At 35.5% G+C, this 23,316-nt stretch overlaps 1 protein-coding gene across 4 annotated transcripts in view; it reads right to left on the bottom strand.

The window, feature by feature from the left end:
• The window catches only part of mybpc2b (myosin binding protein Cb), a 63,720-nt gene extending 40,404 nt beyond the window's left edge, over positions 1-23,316 (bottom strand). For 2 of the 4 annotated variants that reach the window (XM_026178704.2, XM_026178705.2), the window contains exons 1-2: positions 23,245-23,298; positions 18,041-18,055 (exon numbers count right to left, since the gene is read on the bottom strand). In XM_026178704.2, coding sequence (XP_026034489.1) covers positions 18,041-18,055; positions 23,245-23,266 — 37 coding nt within the window. In that variant the 5' untranslated portion in view covers positions 23,267-23,298. Of the gene's footprint in view, positions 1-18,040; positions 18,056-23,244 lie in introns of all 4 variants that reach the window. The other 2 variants (XM_026178703.2, XM_026178707.2) reach the window with 2 other exon arrangements.

The following is a 23,316-nucleotide window of genomic DNA, read 5'->3' as shown; positions in this document are numbered from 1 at the left end:
GTAGGATTACAAAAAACGTACGGAATACAGAATAAAATATAATAATAATAATAATAATAATAATAATAAAGATTAGAATAACAATACTGTGAATGCTTTTCAAGCATTCACACTAACTAGAAAGTGCATTTTCTGAAGAAACTGCAGTGTGAATGCTTGAATCTGAATGTATGCACTGAAATGAATTAATTGCTGAATTTAAGTTAAAAATCTTGAATGAGATAAAAAAAAAAACCCCGAATTTAACCTGAAAACAAAAGTGCTGAACTGCTAAAAGCTGAAGGTTACACAGAAGAAGAAGTTGGAAAAAAGCTGAAAATGTTTTAATTGTAAATTAGAAAAACCTAAGAAATGAGAAAAGAACATTTAGAGTCAGAAAACATCTGAAAGAATATTAAAAGGTCATATTCTTTGAATCACTGAATGACTAAAATGTGATCCCTCCACTTGGACCCACATAGTTTAAAAAGTTTACATCTCTGAGCTTTGAAAGACAAGATGTTGGAAAAAGAACAACGATGGCGACGTTTTGAGGGTAAAATGATGGCTGTAACACTGTGGACACAGCAGCAGTTGAAAGAGAAGTGCTTAAGATGAATCTTGGTACAGTGGCAGGCAGAGCTCGTTAAGCAGGCAGGTGTGAGCCTGGTTGCTATAGTGACCGCACCCAATGGCTCCATACACACGGACACAGACATGCACCTCACTTTTGCTGCTTAAAATGAACAGAAAAGTCAGGCCGAAACAAATCGTTCCCAAATGAAAAGTAAAAGTCGTATTGACAAAATTCTTTCACTGTGAGCGACAGCAATGTCTAGTCTACCAAATTCTCAGTTTTCATGTCTGTGGAGTTTATTATATGGACGTGGTGACAGTGGAAAGACACCATGCTCTTCTGATTTTCAAACGAACCTTCTGAGCCATTTTAACATTAGAGTCTATGGAAGAGTTGGAGGGAGGAGGCTGTGCATTGGTGACATTTATGAAAGAACCATAACACCTAGTACAATAGTAAACACATTGGATGAAAGAGGACAGCCATGGCTACGTTTTGAGGGTAAAATCATACCTGTAGAGCAAACGCTGCGGACACAGCAGCAGTTTTAAAAAAGATTTTAAGATTATTTTTTTTGCTCCTCTCACTCTAGCAGTTGAGCTGCCTCACTCTAGCCCCAACATTCCGTCCCATACACACCCATTATAAACTCTGAAACGGGTGAAAAAACATCATGAAACTTAAACTGGAACTGAAGAAAAAGTATAATAGATATTGAAAAGATAAATGCAAGTTGAATAGTTGAATGTCTTGTCTTCGTTTTAAAGTTTGAATGGTGGCTCTATGTCAATGTATGTGGAAGTAGTAAGAGTTTAAAAATGAGTAAGTTGAATGAGGATTTGAAGGGTCTCCCCATTGAAATACATTATAAATTTTTGTTGAATAAAGTTGAATAAAATTAAAAATATAAATGTTAAAAATATGAAAAATGGAAGCAGTGTTGTCCAAAAGAATAGGAATCTAACGGTGTTGGAATGGTTTTTCTAAGTTGAACGGTTTTGAAGGAGTAGGATTACAAAAAACGTACGGAATACAGAATAAAATATAATAATAATAATAATAATAATAATAATAAAGATTAGAATAACAATACTGTGAATGCTTTTCAAGCATTCACACTAACTAGAAAGTGCATTTTCTGAAGAAACTGCAGTGTGAATGCTTGAATCTGAATGTATGCACTGAAATGAATTAATTGCTGAATTTAAGTTAAAAATCTTGAATGAGATAAAAAAAAAAACCCCGAATTTAACCTGAAAACAAAAGTGCTGAACTGCTAAAAGCTGAAGGTTACACAGAAGAAGAAGTTGGAAAAAAGCTGAAAATGTTTTAATTGTAAATTAGAAAACCCTAAGAAATGAGAAAAGAACATTTAGAGTCAGAAAACATCTGAAAGAATATTAAAAGGTCATATTCTTTGAATCACTGAATGAAGAAAATGTGATCCCTCCACTTGGACCCACACAGTTTAAAAAGTTTACATCTCTGAGCTTTGAAAGACAAGATGTTGGAAAGAGAACAATAATGGCGACAATTTGAGGGTAAAATGATGGCTGTAACACTGTGGACACAGCAGCAGTTGAAAGAGAAGTGCTTAAGATGAATCTTGGTACAGTGGCAGGCAGAGCTCGTTAAGCAGGCAGGTGTGAGCCTGGTTGCTATAGTGACCGCACCCAATGGCTCCATACACACGCACACAGACATGCACCTCACTTTTGCTGCTTAAAATGAACAGAAAAGTCAGGCCGAAACAAATCGCTCCCAAATGAAAAGTAAAAGTCGTATTGACAAAATTCTTTCACCGTGAGCGACAGCAATGTCTAGTCTACCTAATTCTCAGTTTTCATGCCTGTGGAGCTTATTATATGGACGTGGTGACAGTGTAAAGACACCATGCTCTTCTGATTTTCAAACGAACCTTCTGAGCCATTTTAACATTAGAGTCTATGGAAGAGTTGGAGGGAGGAGGCTGTGCATTGGTGACATTTATGAAAGAACCATAACACCTAGTACAATAGTAAACACATTGGATGAAAGAGGACAGCGATGGCTACGTTTTGAGGGTAAAATCATACCTGTAGAGCAAACGCTGCGGACACAGCAGCAGTTTTAAAAAAGATTTTAAGATAAATTTTTTTGCTCCTCTCACTCTAGCAGTTGAGCTGCCTCACTCTAGCCCCAACATTCCGTCCCATACACACCCATTATAAACTCTGAAACGGGTGAAAAAACATCGTGAAACTTAAACTGGAACTGAAGAAAAAGTATAATAGATATTGAAAAGATAAATACAAGTTGAATAGTTGAATGTCTTGTCTTCGTTTTAAAGTTTGAATGGTGGCTCTATGTCAATGTATGTGGAAGTAGTAAGAGTTTAAAAATGAGTAAGTTGAATGAGAATTTGAAGGGTCTCCCCATTGAAATACATTATAAATTTTTGTTGAATAAAGTTGAATAAAATTAAAAATATAAATGTTAAAAATGAGAAAAATAGAAGCAATGTTGTCCAAAAGAATAGGAATCTAACGATGTTTGAATGGTTTTTCTAAGTTGAACGGTTTTGAAGGAGTAGGCTTTCAAAAAACGTACGGAAAAATAATAAAATATAACTAGAAAGTGCATTTTCTGAAGAAACTGCAGTGTGAATGCTTGAATCTGAATGTATGCACTGAAATGAATTAATTGCTGAATTTTGAGTTAAAAATATTGAATGAGATTAAAAAAAAACAAAAAAAAAAAACGAATTTAACCTGAAAACAAAGGTGCTGAACTGCTAAAAGCTGAAGGTTACACAGAAGAAGGAGTTGGAAAAAAACTGAAAATGTTTTAAATGTAAATTAGAAAACCCTAAGAAATGAGAAAAGAACATTTAGAGTCAGAAAACATCTGAATGAATATTAAAAGGTCATATTCTTTGAATCACTGAATGACTCAAATGTGATCCCTCCACTTTGATCCACACAGTTTAAAAAGTTTAAATGCCTGAGCTTTGAAAGACACGGTGTTGGAAAGAGAACAATAATGGCGACAATTTGAGGGTAAAATGATGGCTGTAACACTGTGGACACAGCAGCAGTTGAAAGAGAAGTGCTTAAGATGAATCTTGGCACAGTGGCAGGCAGAGCTCGTTAAGCAGGCAGGTGTGAGCCTGGTTGCTATAGTGACTGCACCCAATGGCTCCATACACACGACACAGACATGCACCTCACTTTTGCTCCTTAAAATGAACAGAAAAGTCAGGCCGAAACAAATCGTTCCCAAATGAAAAGTAAAAGTCGTATTGACGAAATTCTTTCACCGTGAGCGACAGCAGCTTCTAGTCTACCAAATTCTCAGTTTTCATGTCTGTGGAGTTTATTATATGGACGTGGTGACAGTGGAAAGACACCATGCTCTTCTGATTTTCAAACGAACCTTCTGAGCCATTTTAACATTAGAGTCTATGGAAGAGTTGGAGGGAGGAGGCTGTGCATTGGTGACATTTATGAAAGAACCATAACACCTAGTACAATAGTAAACACATTGGATGAAAGAGGACAGCCATGGCTACGTTTTGAGGGTAAAATCATACCTGTAGAGCAAACGCTGTGGACACAGCAGCAGTTTTAAAAAAGATTTTAAGATTAATTTTTTTGCTCCTCTCACTCTAGCAGTTGAGCTGCCTCACTCTAGCCCCAACATTCCGTCCCATACACACCCATTATAAACTCTGAAACGGGTGAAAAAACATCATGAAACTTAAACTGGAACTGAAGAAAAAGTATAATAGATATTGAAAAGATAAATACAAGTTGAATAGTTGAATGTCTTGTCTTCGTTTTAAAGTTTGAATGGTGGCTCTATGTCAATGTATGTGGAAGTAGTAAGAGTTTAAAAATGAGTAAGTTGAATGAGGATTTGAAGGGTCTCCCCATTGAAATACATGGGAAATTTTTGTTGAATTTTTGTTGAATAAAGTTGAATAAAATTAAAAATATAAATGTTAAAAATATGAAAAATAGAAGCAGTGTTGTCCAAAAGAATAGGAATCTAACGATGTTTGAATGGTTTTTCTAAGTTGAACGGTTTTGAAGGAGTAGGCTTTCAAAAAACGTACGGAAAAATAATAAAATATAATAATAATAATAAAGATTAGAATAACAATACTGTGAATGCTTTTCAAGCATTCACACTAACTAGAAAGTGCATTTTCTGAAGAAACTGCAGTGTGAATGCTTGAATCTGAATGTATGCACTGAAATGAATTAATTACTGAATTTAAGTTAAAAATCTTGAATGAGATTAAAAAAACCCCCGAATTTAACCTGAAAACAAAAGTGCTGAACTGCTAAAAGCTGAAGGTTACACAGAAGAAGAAGTTGGAAAAAAACTGAAAATGTTTTAAATGTAAATTAGAAAACCTAAGAAATGAGAAAAGAACATTTAGAGTCAGAAAACATCTGAATGAATATTAAAAGTTCATATTCTTTGAATCACTGAATGACTCAAATGTGATCCCTCCACTTTGATCCACACAGTTTAAAAAGTTTAAATGCCTGAGCTTTGAAAGACACGGTGTTGGAAAGAGAACAATAATGGCGACAATTTGAGGGTAAAATGATGGCTGTAACACTGTGGACACAGCAGCAGTTGAAAGAGAAGTGCTTAAGATGAATCTTGGTACAGTGGCAGGCAGAGCTCGTTAAGCAGGCAGGTGTGAGCCTGGTTGCTATAGTGACCGCACCCAATGGCTCCATACACACGTACACAGACATGCGCCTCACTTTTGCTCCTTAAAATGAACAGAAAAGTCAGGCCGAAACAAATCGTTCCCATATGAAAAGTACAAGTCGTATTGACGAAATTCTTTCACCGTGAGCGACAGCAGCTTCTAGTCTACTGAATTCTCAGTTTTCATGCCTGTGGAGTTTATTATATGGACGTGGTGACAGTGTAAAGACACCATGCTCTTCTGATTTTCAAACGAACCTTCTGAGCCGTTTTAACATTAGAGTCTATGGAAGAGTTGGAGGGAGGAGGCTGTGCATTGGTGACATTTATGAAAGAACCATAACACCTAGTACAATAGTAAACACATTGGATGAAAGAGGACAGCCATGGCTACGTTTTGAGGGTAAAATCATACCTGTAGAGCAAACGCTGCAGACACAGCAGCAGTTTTAAAAAAGATTTTAAGATTAATTTTTTTGCTCCTCTCACTCTAGCAGTTGAGCTGCCTCACTCTAGCCCCAACATTCCGTCCCATACACACCCATTATAAACTCTGAAACGGGTGAAAAAACATCATGAAACTTAAACTGGAACTGAAGAAAAAGTATAATAGATATTGAAAAGATAAATACAAGTTCAATAGTTGAATGTCTTGTCTTCGTTTTAAAGTTTGAATGGTGGCTCTATGTCAACGTATGTGGAAGTAGTAAGAGTTTAAAAATGAGTAAGTTGAATGAGAATTTGAAGGGTCTCCCCATTGAAATACATTATAAATTTTTGTTGAATAAATTTGAATAAAATTAAAAATATAAATGTTAGAAATGAGAAAAATAGAAGCAGTCATGTCCAAAATAATAGGAATCTAACGGTGTTTGAATGGTTTTTCTAAGTTGAACGGTTTTGAAGGAGTTAGATGCCAAAAAACGTACGGAAGATGATATAATAATAAAGATTAGAAGAACAATACTGTGAATGCTTTTCAAGCATTCACACTAATAATAATAAAGATTAGAAGAACAATACTGTGAATGCTTTTCAAGCATTCACACTAATAATAACTAGAAAGTGCATTTTCTGAAGAAACTGCAGTGTGAATGCTTGAATCTGAATGTATGCACTGAAATGAATTAATTACTGAATTTAAGTTAAAAATCTTGAATGAGATAAAAAAAAAAAAACCCGAATTTAACCTGAAAACAAAAGTGCTGAACTGCTAAAAGCTGAAGGTTACACAGAAGAAGAAGTTGGAAAAAAGCTGAAAATGTTTTAATTGTAAATTAGAAAAACCTAAGAAATGAGAAAAGAACATTTAGAGTCAGAAAACATCTGAATGAATATTAAAAGTTCATATTCTTTGAATCACTGAATGACTAAAATGTGATCCCTCCACTTGGACCCACACAGTTTAAAAAGTTTACATCTCTGAGCTTTGAAAGACAAGATGTTGGAAAAAGAACAACGATGGCGACGTTTTGAGGGTAAAATGATGGCTTTAACACTGTGGACACAGCAGCAGTTGAAAGAGAAGTGCTTAAGATGAATCTTGGTACAGTGGCAGGCAGAGCTCGTTAAGCAGGCAGGTGTGAGCCTGGTTGCTATAGTGACCGCACCCAATGGCTCCATACACACGCACACAGACATGCACCTCACTTTTGCTGCTTAAAATGAACAGAAAAGTCAGGCCGAAACAAATCGTTCCCAAATGAAAAGTAAAAGTCGTATTGACAAAATTCTTTCACCGTGAGCGACAGCAATGTCTAGTCTACCAAATTCTCAGTTTTCATGTCTGTGGAGTTTATTATATGGACGTGGTGACAGTGGAAAGACACCATGCTCTTCTGATTTTCAAACGAACCTTCTGAGCCATTTTAACATTAGAGTCTATGGAAGAGTTGGAGGGAGGAGGCTGTGCATTGGTGACATTTACGAAAGAACCATAACACCTAGGACAATAGTAAACACATTGGATGAAAGAGGACAGCCATGGCTACGTTTTGAGGGTAAAATCATACCTGTAGAGCAAACGCTGCGGACACAGCAGCAGTTTTAAAAAAGATTTTAAGATTAATTTTTTTGCTCCTCTCACTCTAGCAGTTGAGCTGCCTCACTCTAGCCCCAACATTCCGTCCCATACACACCCATTATAAACTCTGAAACGGGTGAAAAAACATCATGAAACTTAAACTGGAACTGAAGAAAAAGTATAATAGATATTGAAAAGATAAATACAAGTTGAATAGTTGAATGTCTTGTCTTCGTTTTAAAGTTTGAATGGTGGCTCTATGTCAATGTATGTGGAAGTAGTAAGAGTTTAAAAATGAGTAAGTTGAATGAGGATTTGAAGGGTCTCCCCATTGAAATACATTATAAATTTTTGTTGAATAAAGTTGAATAAAATTAAAAATATAAATGTTAAAAATATGAAAAATAGAAGCAGTGTTGTCCAAAAGAATAGGAATCTAACGGTGTTTGAATGGTTTTTCTAAGTTGAACGGTTTTGAAGGAGTAGGCTTACAAAAAACGTACGGAATACAGAATAAAATATAACTAGAAAAATTTGCATTTCCTGCGAAAATGCAGTGTGGATGCTTAAAGCTGAAGCTGTATGCAAAAAGTAGCTGAAAAAGCTGAAAAGTTGCAGAAATTGTAAAAACTTTGCAGAAGCAAAAGAAGTTTGCTAAAATGGAATAACTTAGCAGAACTGCAATATCTTAGAGGAAACATAATACTTGGCAGAAATACAATAGCATAGCAGAATTTAGCAGAAATATTGTAACTTACCAGAAACATGATAACTTCTCAAAAATACAAGAATTTAGGAGAAATAGTATAAGATAACAGAAAGAATATATTTAGCCAAAAATACTTAAACATTACAGAAACACTATGATTTAGAAAAATAGTACAACAGAGCAGAAATATTGTGATTTACCAGAGACACTGTGATGAACTATGAATATTGTAATTTTAAATTGAGACTATGTTTTAGCACAAATATTATAATTTGGCAGAAATACTATAATTTAGCAGAAATACTATATTAAGCACAAATCCTATAAAAAGCAGAAATGGTATGATTAAGCACAAATACTACATTTAGTAGAAATACTTTGTTTTAGCACAAATCCCATAAAAAGCAGAAATACTGTACTATGATTTAGTAGAAAAACTATAATTAATCAGAAATACTAAATTTAGCAGAAATACTATATTAAGCACAAATACTATGAAAAGCAGAAATAGTATGATTAAGCATAAATACTACATTTAGCAGAAATACTATATTAAGCACAAATCCTATAAAAGCAGAAATAGTATATTAAGCACAAATCTTATAAAATAGCAGAAATAGTATGATTTAGCACAATAGTAATAAGTTAAACAGAAAAATTGGAAAAGCAAAATGGACAGCTGAAAAAATGCTGAACATGCTGAGGGTCCCTCAAATATACTTGTTAAATGACAAAAATCTGCAAAAAAATTTATTACAGCCACACAATCACAAATATGTACACATGAGGAAACACACATGCACAGAGAGACCCACACACAAGATCCAATTCAGTCAACCAGTCTAAATATATTGAATTTAAATCTTAGAATGAGATCATCCCATTAAAAGCCTTTCTCTCTCTCTCTCTCTCTCTCTCTCTCTCTCTCTGTCACACACACACACACACACACACACACACACACACACACACACACACACACACACACACACACAGGGAGAGAGAAGTAAGTTTCTAGGTCAGCCTGGGAGCTGGTGAATTTGAATCCACCAATCAGAGAGGCTGTGCACTTTTCCCCACCAAAACAGGTGCATCTGTTTACACACGCAGCAGCACAGAGAGACACAGGATTATTGCAGTCTATTTCTCATAGTGACGACTCCCCTCAAACAAATGACCGTAATTTCCTAACCGTAGGGGCTAGAACGGTCATTCTTACACCGTTTTGTTCAGAAGAGATGGGGGAATCTTCAAGTGTTGACAAATTAATATTAAAATATGAATTTTTAGAGATATATGACATGGATGACTTGTTGACTTAGAAGCCACGAATTCCCCAATATGCAAATTTGAATACCTGGAGCCCACATACATGATTGGCTGGCTGGGAAGCTGTGCAGGCCCTGATTTGTGGATTTGAATTCCTCAGCCCTCAGATATGATTGGCTGGCTTAGAAGCCATGAAGGCCCCAATATGCAAATTTGAATGCCTCAGGACACATATATGATTGGCTGGGAAGCCGTGCAGGCCTTGATTTGAAAATTTGAATTTCTCAGTCCTCACAGAGGATTGGCTGCCTGGGGACCTGGCAGAAATATATAGAAATACTATGATTAAGCATAAATACTACATTTAGTAGAAATACTATGTTTTAGCACAAATACTATAAAAAGCAGAAATACTATAATTTAGCAGAAATACTATATTAAGCACAAATCCTATAAAAAGCAGAAATAGGATGATTAAGCATAAACACTACATTTAGTAGAAATACTATGTTTGAGCAAAAGTACTATAAAAAGCAGAAATACTATAATTTAGAACAAATAGTATAAAAAGCAGAAATACTATAATTTAGCAGAAATACTATGTTAAGCACAAATCCTATAAAAAGCAGAAATACTATAATTTAGCAGAAATACTATGTTAGGCACAAATCCTATAAAAAGCAGAAATACTATAATTTAGCAGAAATACTGTATTTAGCACAAGTACCGAAAAGTACCAGAAATACTATGATTTAGCAGAATAGTAATAACTTATTGAAACACAAATGCACAGAGGGACACACAAACACAGGCTCTAATCCAGTCAACCAGTCTAACTATATTCAATTTAAATCCTACAATGACATGCTGCCAAATAAGGGCAGGGTCCTCTCTCTCCCACTAAACACACACACACACACACACACACACACACACACACACACACACACACACACACACACACAGAGGGAGAGAACTGCCAAATTTAAATCCACCAATCAGAGTGGCTGTTTACGTTTTCCCGCCAAAACAGGTGCATCTTTTTACACACGCAGCAGCACAGAGAGGCACAGGATTATTGCAGCCTATTTCTCATAGTGAGGACTCCCCTCAAACAAATGACCATAATTTCCTAACCGTAGGGGCTAGAGCGGTCATTCTTACACTGTTTTGTTCAGAAGAGATGGGGGAATCTTCCAGTGTTAACAGTTTATCATTAAAATGTGAATTTTTAGAGATATATGACATGGATGACTTGTTGACTTAGAAGCCACGAATTCCCCAATATGCAAATATGAATGCCTGAGACCACATATATGATTGGCTGGCTGGGAAGCCGTGCAGGCCCTGATTTGTGGATTTGAATTCCTCAGCCCTCAGATATGATTGGCTGGCTTAGAAGCCATGAAGGCCCCAATATGCAAATTTGAATGCCTCAGGACACATATATGATTGGCTGGGAAGCCGTGCAGGCCTTGATTTGAAAATTTGAATTTCTCAGTCCTCATAGAGGATTGGCTGCCTGGGGACCTGGCAGAAATATATAGAAATACTATGATTAAGCATAAATACTACATTTAGTAGAAATACTATGTTTTAGCACAAATACTATAAAAAGCAGAAATACTATAATTTAGCAGAAATACTATATTAAGCACAAATCCTATAAAAAGCAGAAATAGGATGATTAAGCATAAACACTACATTTAGTAGAAATACTATGTTTGAGCAAAAGTACTATAAAAAGCAGAAATACTATATTAGGCACAAATCCCATAAAAAGCAGAAATAGTATGATTAAGCATAAATACTACATTTAGTAGAAATACTATGTTTTAGCACAAATAGTATAAAAAGCAGAAATATTGTAATTTAGCAGAAATACTATATTAGGCACAAATCTTATAAAATAGCAGAAATAGTATTATTTAGCACAATAGTAATAAGTTAAACAGAAAAATTGGAAAAGCAAAATGGACAGCTGAAAAAATGCTGAACATGCTGAGGGTCCCTCAAATATACTTGTTAAATGAAAAAATCAGCAAAAAAATGCACAGGGAGAGAGAAGTAAGTTTCTAGGTCAGCCTGGGAGCTGCTGAATTTGAATCCACCAATCAGAGAGCCTGTGTACTTTTTCCCGCCAAAACATGTGCCTCTTTTTACACACGCAGCACAGAGAGGCACAGGATTATTGCAGCCTATTTCTCATAGTGAGGACTCCCCTCAAACAAATGACCATAATTTCCAAACCGTAGGGGCTAGAGCGGTCATTCTTACACCGTTTTGTTCAGAAGAGATGGGGGAATCTTCCAGTGTTTACAATTTATCATTAAAATATGAATTATTAAAGATATTTGACTTGTAATGCACCATAACTGAGTAGAGCGAAGCAAAAACTGCCTTGACTTGCCCTCAAACAACGCTTTCTAACTCGAAATCTATTTGGAGTATCGATATCATTCTTTCACCGTAAGAGACAGCAGGCTTTGGTGAACAATCATGGAAATTTTCAGGTCTCTGTGGAAATCCAACAAAAAGTTATGACGAGAGAAAAAAGTGGTTCATTTCCACAGTTTGAAATCTGAAGAAATCTGAGCGAAGGACGAATTTCCTACCCTCAAACAAGTCCAACTCATTTCAGAACGGTAATAGGTGAGAAAGAAATTCTTGAATTGTGAGCGTCAGGGGTGTCTGAAGATATTCGGGGACAAGCCTCATGTCTTAACTTTGCTTCGTTAAGGAGATATGACGATTCGAATATGCCTCTCATTACAGAAATCCAGCGGTGATTTTGAACAAGCTCTCCATTCACTTTATATGGAGAGTTTTCTGACCTTGTGTTAGTCTGAGGAGATTTGCAAAAATTCTATAAATCCCACAACAATGATGGTGACATTTTCTGAAAGCCAGCAAAAATACCTACGTTTTGATGTATAATTTGTGGAAGTTGAGTGAAAATTGAGCAAGTAGCAGGAAGTTGTTCGGACATGAAGTGAAAATTGCAAAACCTTCAGTGGCACACTGGAAGCCAAGAGCATAGCAACCATAACAACACATGTATTTTGTGAAAAATCACAATTTTGCAACTCAAAACTTTAAGAGGCATAAAAGTAAAACAGTAGAAGATTTGAAAAAGCTGAATCATACCTGAATAGCCAAATAATTTGTGAACATTTTAAAATTTGAATGGTTGTTCTAGGTGAAAATATGAGGAAGTAGTTAAGTTTCAAAAACAGGCAAAATTTAGCAGAATTGCAGAAGTTTCCCATTCATTTCAATGGGACAAATTAAAGGAAAAAAGCTTAATATTTTAAAAAGTATAATAGTTAAAAATAGCAAAAATCGTAGCAGGAATTAGCAAAAATAGCTGAATAGTTTAAAGTTTGAACGGTGAAAATAGCACAAAAATTGTGGAAGTAGTTAAACGGCGAAAAGTGTACGGAAGCAACTAGAATAATAACTAGAAAAATTTGCATTTCCTGCGAAAATGCAGTGTGGATGCTTAAAGCTGAAGCTGTATGCAAATAGTAGCTGAAAAAGCTGAAAAGTTGCAGAAATTGTAAAAACTTTGCAGAAGCAAAAGAACTTTGCTAAAATGGAATAACTTAGCAGAACTGCAATATCTTAGAGGAAACATAATACTTGGCAGAAATACAATAGCATAGCAGAATTTAGCAGAAATATTGTAACTTACCAGAAACATGATAACTTCTCAAAAATACAAGAATTTAGGAGAAATAGTATAAGATAACAGAAAGAATATATTTAGCCAAAAATACTTAAACATTACAGAAACACTATGATTTAGAAAAATAGTACAACAGAGCAGAAATATTGTGATTTACCAGAGACACTGTGATGAACTATGAATATTATAATTTTAAATTAAGACTATGTTTTAGCACAAATATTATAATTTGGCAGAAATACTATAATTTAGCACAAATACTATAAAAAGCAGAAATACTATAATTTAGCAGAAATACTATATTAAGCACAAACCCTATAAAAAGCAGAAATACTGTACTATGATTTAGTAGAAAAAACTATAATTAATCAGAAATACTATATTTGGCAGAAATACGGTATTTGGCACAAATCTTATAAAATAGCAGAAATAGTATGATTTAGCACAATAGTAATAACTTAAACAGAAAAATTGGAAAAGCAAAAATGGACAGCTGAAGAAATGATGAACATGCTGAAGGTCCCTCAACTATACTTGTTAAATGAAAAAAATCAGCAAAAAAATCTATAACAGCCACACAATCACAAATATGTACACATAAGAAAACACACATGCACAGAGAGACACACACACAAGATCCAATTCAGTCAACCAGTCTAAATATATTGAATTTGAATCTTAGAATGAGATCATCCCATTAAAAGCCTTTCTCTCTCTCTGTCACACACACACAAACACACACACACACACACACACACACACACACACACACACACACACACACACACACAGGGAGAGAAAAGTGAGTTTCTAGGTCAGCCTGGGAGCTGCTGAATTTGAATCCACCAATCAGAGAGCCTGTGCACTCTTTCCCTCCAAAACAGGTGCATCCTTTTTACACACGCAGCAGCACAGAGAGACACAGGATCATTGCAGTCTATTTCTCATAATGATGACTCCCCTCAAACAAATGACCATAATTTCCTAACCGTAGGAGCTAGAACGGTCATTCTTACACCGTTTTGTTCAGAAGAGATGGGGGAATCTTCAAGTGTTGACAATTTATCATTAAAATATGAATTTTTAGAGATATATGACACGGATGACTTGTTGACTTAGAAGCCACGAATTCCCCAATATGCAAATTTGAATACCTGGAGCCCACATACATGATTGGCTGGCTGGGAAGCTGTGCAGGCCCTGATTTGTGGATTTGAATTCCTCAGCCCTCAGATATGATTGGCTGGCTTAGAAGCCATGAAGTCCCCAATATGCAAATTTGAATGCCTCAGGACACATATATGATTGGCTGGGAAACCGTGCAGGACCTGATTTGAAAATTTGAATGTCTAAGTCCTCACAGAGGATTGGCTGCCTGGGGACCAGGCAGAAATATATAGAAATACTATGATTAAGCATAAATACTACATTTAGTAGAAATACTATGTTTTAGCACAAATCCTATAAAAAGCAGAAATACTATAATTTAGCAGAAATACCATATTAAGCACAAATCATATAAAAAGCAGAAATACTATATTAAGCACAAATTCTATAAAAAGCAGAAATACTATATTAAGCACAAATCCTATTAAAAGCAGAAATACTATATTAAGCACAAATCTTATGAAATAGCAGAAACAGTATGATTTAGCACAATAGTAATAAGTTAAACAGAAAAATTGGAAAAGCAAAATGGACAGCTGAAAAAATGCTGAACATGCTGAGGGTCCCTCAAATATACTTGTTAAATGAAAAAATCAGCATAAAAATGCACAGGGAGAGAGAAGTAAGTCTCTAGGTCAGCCTGGGAGCTGCTGAATTTGAATCCACCAATCAGAGAGCCTGTGTACTTTTTCCCGCCAAAACAGGTGCATCTTTTTACACACGCAGCAGAGAGAGGCACAGGATTATTGCAGCCTATTTCTCATAGTGAGGACTCCCCTCAAACAAATGACCATAATTTCCTAACCGTAGGGGCTAGAGCGGTCATTCTTACACCGTTTTGTTCAGAAGAGATGGGGGAATCTTCCAGTGTTAACAATTTATCATTAAAATGTGAATTTTTAGAGATATACGACATGGATGACTTGTTGACTTGGAAGCCACGAATTCCCCAATATGCAAATTTGAATACCTGGAGCCCACATACATGATTGGCTGGCTGGGAAGCTGTGCAGGCCCTGATTTGTGGATTTGAATTCCTCAGCCCTCAGATATGATTGGCTGGCTTAGAAGCCATGAAGGCCCCAATATGCAAATTTGAATGCCTCAGGACACATATATGATTGGCTGGGAAGCCGTGCAGGCCCTGATTTGAAAATTTGAATGTCTAAGTCCTCACAGAGGATTGGCTGCCTGGGGACATGGCAGAAATATATAGAAATACTATGATTAAGCATAAATACTACATTTAGTAGAAATACTATGTTTTAGCACAAATACTATAAAAAGCAGAAATACTATAATTTAGCAGAAATACTATATTATTAAGCACAAATCCTATAAAAAGCAGAAATACTATATTAGGCACAAATCCTATAAAAAGCAGAAATAGTATGATTAAGCATAAATACTACATTTAGTAGAAATACTATGTTTTAGCACAAATAGTATAAAAAGCAGAAATATTATAATTTAGCACAAATAGTATAAAAAGCAGAAATATTATAATTTAGCACAAATAGTATAAAAAGCAGAAATATTATAATTTAGCACAAATAGTATAAAAAGCAGAAATACTACATTTAGTAGAAATACTATGTTTTAGCACAAATAGTATAAAAAGCAGAAATATTATAATTTAGCACAAATAGTATAAAAAGCAGAAATATTATAATTTAGCACAAATAGTATAAAAAGCAGAAATATTATAATTTAGCACAAATAGTATAAAAAGCAGAAATACTACATTTAGTAGAAATACTATGTTTTAGCACAAATAGTATAATAAAGCAGAAATACTATAATTTAGCAGAAATACTGTATTTAGCACAAGTACCGAAAAGTACCAGAAATGCTATGATTTAGCAGAATAGCAATAACTTACAAAATTACAAATATGGAGGCATATTGAAACAGAAATGCAGAGAGGGACACACAAACACAGGCTCTAATCCAGTCAATCAGTCTAACTATATTCAATTTAAATCCTACAATGACATGCTGCCAAATAAGGGCAGGGTCCTCTCTCTCCCACTAAACACACACACACACACACACACACACACACACACACACACAAACAGACACAGAGGGAGAGAGCTGCCGAATTTAAATCCACCAATCAGAGTGGCTGTTTACGTTTTCCCGCCAAAAAAGGTGCATCTTTTTACACACGCAGCAGAGAGAGGCACAGGATTATTGCAGTCTATTTCTCATAGTGACGACTCCCCTCAAACAAATGACCATAATTTCCTAACCGTAGGGGCTAGAACGGTCATTCTTACACCGTTTTGTTCAGAAGAGATGGGGGAATCTTCCAGTGTTTACAATTTATCATTAAAATATGAATTATTAAAGATATTTGACTTCTAATGCACCATAACTGAGTAGAGCGAAGCAAAAACTGCCTTGACTTGCCCTCAAACAACGCTTTGTAACTTGAAATCTATTTGGAGTATCGATATCATTCTTTCACCGTAAGAGACAGCAGGCTTTGGTGAACAATCATGGAAATTTTCAGGTCTCTGTGGAAATCCAACAAAAAGTTATGACGAGAGAAAAAAGTGGTTCATTTCCAGACTTTGAAATCTGAAGAAATCTGAGCGAAGGACGAATTTCCTACCCTCAAACAAGTCCAACTCATTTCAGAACGGTAATAGGTGAGAAAGAAATTCTTGAATTGTGAGCGTCAGGGGTGTCTGAAGATATTCGGGGACAAGCCTCATGTCTTAACTTTGCTTCGTTAAGGAGATATGACGATTCGAATATGCCTCTCATTACAGAAATCCAGCGGTGATTTTGAACAAGCTCTCCATTCACTTTATATGGAGAGTTTTCTGACCTTGTGTTAGTCTGAGGAGATTTGCAAAAATTCTATAAATCCCACAACAATGATGGTGACATTTTCTGAAAGCCAGCAAAAATACCTACGTTTTGATGTATAATTTGTGGAAGTTGAGTGAAAATTGAGCAAGTAGCAGGAAGTTGTTCGGACATGAAGTGAAAATTGCAAAACCTTCAGTGGCACACTGGAAGCCAAGAGCATAGCAACCATAACAACACATGTATTTTGTGAAAAATCACAATTTTGCAACTCAAAACTTTAAGAGGCATAAAAGTAAAACAGTAAAAGATTTGAAAAAGCTGAATCATACCTGAATAGCCCAATAATTTGTGAACATTTTAAAGTTTGAATGGTTGTTCTAGGTGAAAATATGAGGAAGTAGTTAAGTTTCAAAAACAAGCAAATTTTAGCAGAATTGCTGAAGTTTCCCATTCATTTCAATGGGACAAATTAAAGGAAAAAAGTGGAATATTTTAAAAAGTATAATAGTTAAAAATAGCAAAAATCATAGCAGGAATTAGCAAAAATAGCTGAATAGTTTAAAATTTGAACGGTGAAAATCGGCTGAAAATTGTGGAAGTAGTTTAACGGCAAAAAGTGTACGGAAGCAACTAGAATAATAATAATAATAATAAAGAATAAAGAGAAACAGGAACTCAATAGTGTGGATGCTTAAAGCATCCACACAATAATAAAGAATAAAGAGAAACAGGAACTCAATAGTGTGGATGCTTAAAGCATCCACACAATAATAATAAAGATTAGAATAACAATACTGTGAATGCTTTTCAAGCATTCACACTAATAAAGATTCGAATAACAATACTGTGAATGCTTTTCAAGCATTCACACTAATAAAGATTCGAATAACAATACTGTGAATGCTTTTCAAGCATTCACACTAATAATATCAGTGGACACTGATTACACGCCATTATAAGCTGAAGCCTGCCTCTGTCTGATACATGCAGTTGACATGATATATGAGTGAAAAGTGAAAATGTGAGAGCTATAATCATGTCACCATGTGATAATGTAAGACACGCAAAAGGTCAGTTGTGGAGCAGTTTACTTACCCACCGCTGGTTTCTCTGAAAAACACAAAAAGGGGAAAAGGGTTAGAAAAATATATTCAGAAGTTATAGAAATGTACTGTGATCTGTTACATTTAAGAATCCTTTATCTGTTTTCAAAGGATCCTTCCTCTCAGGGAAAACGATATCTTTAGTAGACTTACTGTTTTGCATCTTTAATAACACCTAGTCTGACAATGGTTAAAGGTCCTGTTTGTCTGAGGGTAATGGCTTTCTACAAAATGATGACGTTTACCATGTATCTTATTTATTAGTGAAGCTACTAATCCCAGAATGTAAATTTTAAATATGGCATACGGTAAGAAGATACATTTTACATACAAAGTAGCCACTTTTTAAAAAGTAGCTTTAACAATCACATCCAATGTGATTGTTAAAGCCTAAATATGGTAAAAGCAACTTGTCAATGGAAATAGAGGCTTATAATACACCCGACTTCCACAGTGTCTTGCTGGGGGTCACTGGAGTAGCTGCTAAAGGCCAGGGATGGTATCTTATGACCTCCCTGAAGTCATACCATATTCTCTTAGCTACACAAAGTTTCCTTGAATAGCCACTCCAACTTGACCTGGTGTGGTTTACTGTCCACATGTTGTAAATTTCTGGATAAAACAGGTGTTGTGACAGAAAATATAATCATGATTTATTGTGTTTCTCTTTTTAAAAGATCTTAAATGTGTAGAATACAATACTAATACATGCCTGCATGCCTCATAACAACATTATATTTAATGCTACAACTGCATTATCTCATATGACATTGTGCTAACAAAAGGAAAAAATGAGACAGCTTGATAATTTTTTTTCAGTAGAAGAAGCTGGAAACAGATATAAATTGAAATAGTATTCAGAGAAAAACGAGCTTTTGGTTTTAATACTTCATATATCCTGTTTGAGGATTTAAGACCTGCATTGAGTGTAAATCTGCACCGGCATCTGCTATGTAAGTCCACATGGAGAGAGAATCTTGATCATCTTCAACAAGTCTGTGATAAAGCAGTGTAATGAACTTCTGAACAGCTGCTTCTCACAGTCAAAATAGTCCCCTCAGAGACTTTCGGTGGTTTCATGTGCAGTTCTGCTACTCATATAATTAGGAGGCTTTTGAAGATGCGCTGATAGATGTTAATATACAAGTATATTAAAAAAAGAACAAGACTTACATTATCCTTATGACAAACACAATTATTGACATTTTGGTGCACAATGTCTGTGGCGCAAACCTGACGCCACAGACATTGTGCACTTTGGAAAAGTGGTTGCAAAGCAAAACAAAAAATAAAAAACAAAGAAAAAAACTATAAAATTAGCCCATAGTGATATATATTATAAAAAAGATTTTTTTTATAAATCTTTTTTTTTAAATAAATTTATAAATTTAAGAAAGACGCACAACAATATATATTTTTGTGTGAAAATATAAAAACATTTCATTGGTATAAACATAATACAGAGATGTCATCAACCAATAATTCTGGCCGGGCAAAGACTGCTTTTAACTGGCAGAGGTGACAGGAAAGAGGCGCATTTTCACACATGCATAGAGATCAGAAAGTGACACTGTTTACTGGAACAATGTGTCAGTGAAGCCGACACATTGTTCTCAAGAGTGTGAAGTCACACTATTTAATGCATGTATGTCAAGAGGCAAGGGGTCGGTGTTATAAAAAATCATAACTCTTTGAATTGTTGACTTATATTCAAAGAGTTTGGCTTCTGTAAGAGTCAGACCTGTATTTATGATACTTAGGATACTTTTAAAACCCAATTTTGATGACCTAGAATGCTTTTTGTGAAAGTAATATTTGTGTAATAAGTTTCAACTCCATCTCTGTAGTCGCTGTTTGTGATTTCTAGGTGATTATACTACACTGGACACCTGGGGATAAGTAAAAACTAGGTTTAACTAGGTACTACACTTCATGCATTATTAAAAATTCCTAACAGCTTGTCATTACTTGTCAAACAGAAACACCAACTTTACACAGATGGTCAAAAAATGTAAAAAAATGGCAGGATTACTCCATTTAAACAAGTTGTCTGTCCACTCCTGTCAAAATCTTCTAACTTGAAGTGACAGCTTCAGAAAATTTGGCTGAAAGTCGCTTCTCTTTAGTACTGCCATCCATCTCTGCCTTCTAAGTTTATCTTTTGCGAATCAATACAAAAAATAAATCAATCTGAACAAGACTAACCAACTCTACAGCTCTGCATACTTTTATAGGTACAATTCAGCCACAGAGATAAGTTGCCAATGTATATAAAGCACCCTGATGCCAGAAAACCCCTTTTAAATTTTGATATGCTTGAACTACTTTGCATATGAACATATACTGTAATGTAGCTGACTGACAAAAACAGCTTTGTATAATTTTACACTGATACACTGACACAGAGTTTCAGAGAAGTCTCAGAGGATAAAAGTCATTTTTAATGACTGACATAAACTAGATATAAGTATGATTGTTTAGTGTCAAATGTCTGCAATACTAAAATAATGTAAAACAACATATAACATGTTAAAACAATAACACGGGCTGCGCTAGCTGTACTATACTCACGGACATCTTACTTTGAAGGAATTGATTTCTGGGGCCTGGAAATTGAACAGCTAGCTGTGGAATGCCACTGTATTACTTTCAGAGGGAATTTTCCCGTCACTGCTGCTGCTATTTGAATTCAGTTTGGATCAATGCACTGCTTGGATTCCTCCATCAGCTGATGCAGAAGTCGTCCAAATGACTGTGGTGAATGGTTATGGATAATAAATGGATAACCCGGACGTTTCCCTGCACCAGGCAGTCAAACACGTTCTCTGATGTCTTGCTTCAGCACTGCTGCCAGGAAAGATAAAAAAAAAAACCTTTCTTGCCTCATGCCACAATATCTGCATGTGCTTGCTAAATTTTGATGATTAAGCTGCTTATTGTGTTATATATGCAGTTAATGAAAGCTCTGCCACTCAGTGAGGAAGTGACAGTGGTTTCTAGTGGTGGTACTTTATTATATGGATTATGAAATCACAGATTTTGCCATCAAGAGTGACTTAAAGACAAATGTATTCATTCGCCAAGTGGACATTAATCATTTCATTATTTTAAGTTGAGGTTTTTGAACCCTTTTGAAGATAAACAGCGCAGAGGGATTGGAGAAACTTCACAGAGCAGTTTTGATTCAGCTTGTGCTCATCGTGTTTCATCAGGACACAGCGATGAAAGGAATTATGACCGTGGATCATACCATTGCTTCCAACCACTGACTAGAAAACTGTCACACACTTGACTGACTGCTCTGGAGCAGTGCCACATTAAAGAGGGCATCAGACCTGAAGACCAAGAAGGAACTCTTTAGGTGAAAATGACAGATTACATAATGATTTATCTCAGCCGGGACTCCAAAACTGTTAGGCAAAACCCGATACGTCAGGGTGTGTGAAACTCTATGAAAGTAGAAAAGGTCAGGGCTTACTGCAGAGTATTTTTAGCTGTTAGTTGAGGGTGTGATCTGAGTGCTGTTAAGTGAAGTAGCACAGAAAATCTTTGAACTAATGTGGAAATGTGAAAGGTAATTCAGTTTGTGGGTAAATAGTGGTGTTGCACGCTAGGTACAAAATGTCACCAAAATTCTTTTCAATAAGAGTATTAGTTGAGAAAGTATTTAAAAAATATATTTCGTCAAATATTTCCTAGAAGCACCAAGCACAGCTTAAAAACGAAAAAGTGCCAGGTTATCTGATCTTTGTATTTGAAGCTTTGCAGTTAAGTTTGGCTTGGAATGACAGAGCAGTGGGTGGTGCAGGCAGAGTATGCAAAGTGGAATCATATTCATAACACTTTGGCTCTATATGGTGAATAACAGCAGTGCCTGGTTAGGTTTCTGGGATAAAAATAAAAGGGCCATGATTAGATCTTTAAAAGGATTAGGGCAAGGACAGATGCTGGGAAACAGAATCAAATATTACACAGTAGAATTAAGAATAATGTGTGAACAACTCCAGCAAAGCCTATGACTTTCACTATCACAATGTGGTCAGCGGGAGACCCCTTGGGGGAAAGGGTTTGGGAGGCTCAACACCCGTCAGCACAATCTTGCCCTACAAAACTCGGCTATCCCAAGAGATCTATCAGGGCAACTGAGACTGTCTGCAACCTGAGCCTGCTATCAGCTTAGTCGGTTGATTTAAGGTGATACTGAATGGGTCAATGTGGAAGATAGTAGTGAAGGTCAACAGGCAATTATATATGAGAAGGCATGATGCAATCAAGGATGTCAAATCCCTATCCTATTGGGCATTACATAATCCAAAATGCAGATTATCATATATAATAGCAACAACAGTTTTTTACCCTGAATGCTGCATTGAAAACAAGTACTGTGTATATGTTCTATGAAGTGAGTCAGCTACAGTGACACAAGCTGACCTTCATATAGGACTCACGTAAAGCTCCAGCAGTATTTGCTTATGGAGCTGCTGCAGCTGGAAGCTTGCCAGTTCAGCCAACAAGAAAGCAATCTGTGCTCCGATGTCATAAAGATATTCAGTCTAGTGATGTAATAACAACTGGCTACGTCATTATTTACTCCGTCTCAAATCTTCTTTATGGACAGATAACAAGAAAGCAGACAGGTGAAATGGGAATATCCTTGACAAATGCGTAGTATCAATAGTGAATTATTTCATTTATCAATAAAAAATGATGGCTATTTTCCATCATATTTTGTATCAATCACTTTGTAATATTAATATCGGGTTCAAACTCATGGTCAGTCTCACCAGTAGCTATAACATTAATACCAAAGCCACTTTCACCTCATTTAAGTTTGGTCATCTGCTTGTATTTTCTGCCATAACAGCAGACATGCTGCACAAAATACTACAAAACCATCTTTCATAGTACTCTTGTTTGTTTTTCACAACCTATAGGATATGTGTAGTGTAAATAAATATGCATATATTATTTTTAAAATAAAATTTCTCAGTTTTAGTGCACTATGTAATGATTATATATTTAACACTGAAAAAATGAAAACAAAATATAGGGAACAATTCACATTATCCATTAATTTCTACAACATTCGTGTGAATTTACTGTTATTTATATTTTTCAAGTCAACACACCTCAGTATAATGAAACTCTCTAAACTAATTACAATGAAGTATGATGTTACAAAAAGTATCTGCATACCTTCAGGGACTGGCTCAGGCATGGTTATTCCTGTGTCTTCTGTTTGCTGCTGGAAGACTGAGGGCTTGTGGG

The sequence above is a fragment of the Astatotilapia calliptera genome, chromosome 8, assembly GCF_964374335.1.
Source record: "Astatotilapia calliptera chromosome 8, fAstCal68.1, whole genome shotgun sequence".
Lineage (NCBI taxonomy): Eukaryota > Metazoa > Chordata > Actinopteri > Cichliformes > Cichlidae > Astatotilapia > Astatotilapia calliptera.
The sequence above is the reverse complement of the archived record's forward strand: the minus strand, read 5'-3'. Positions and strand labels throughout refer to the sequence as shown.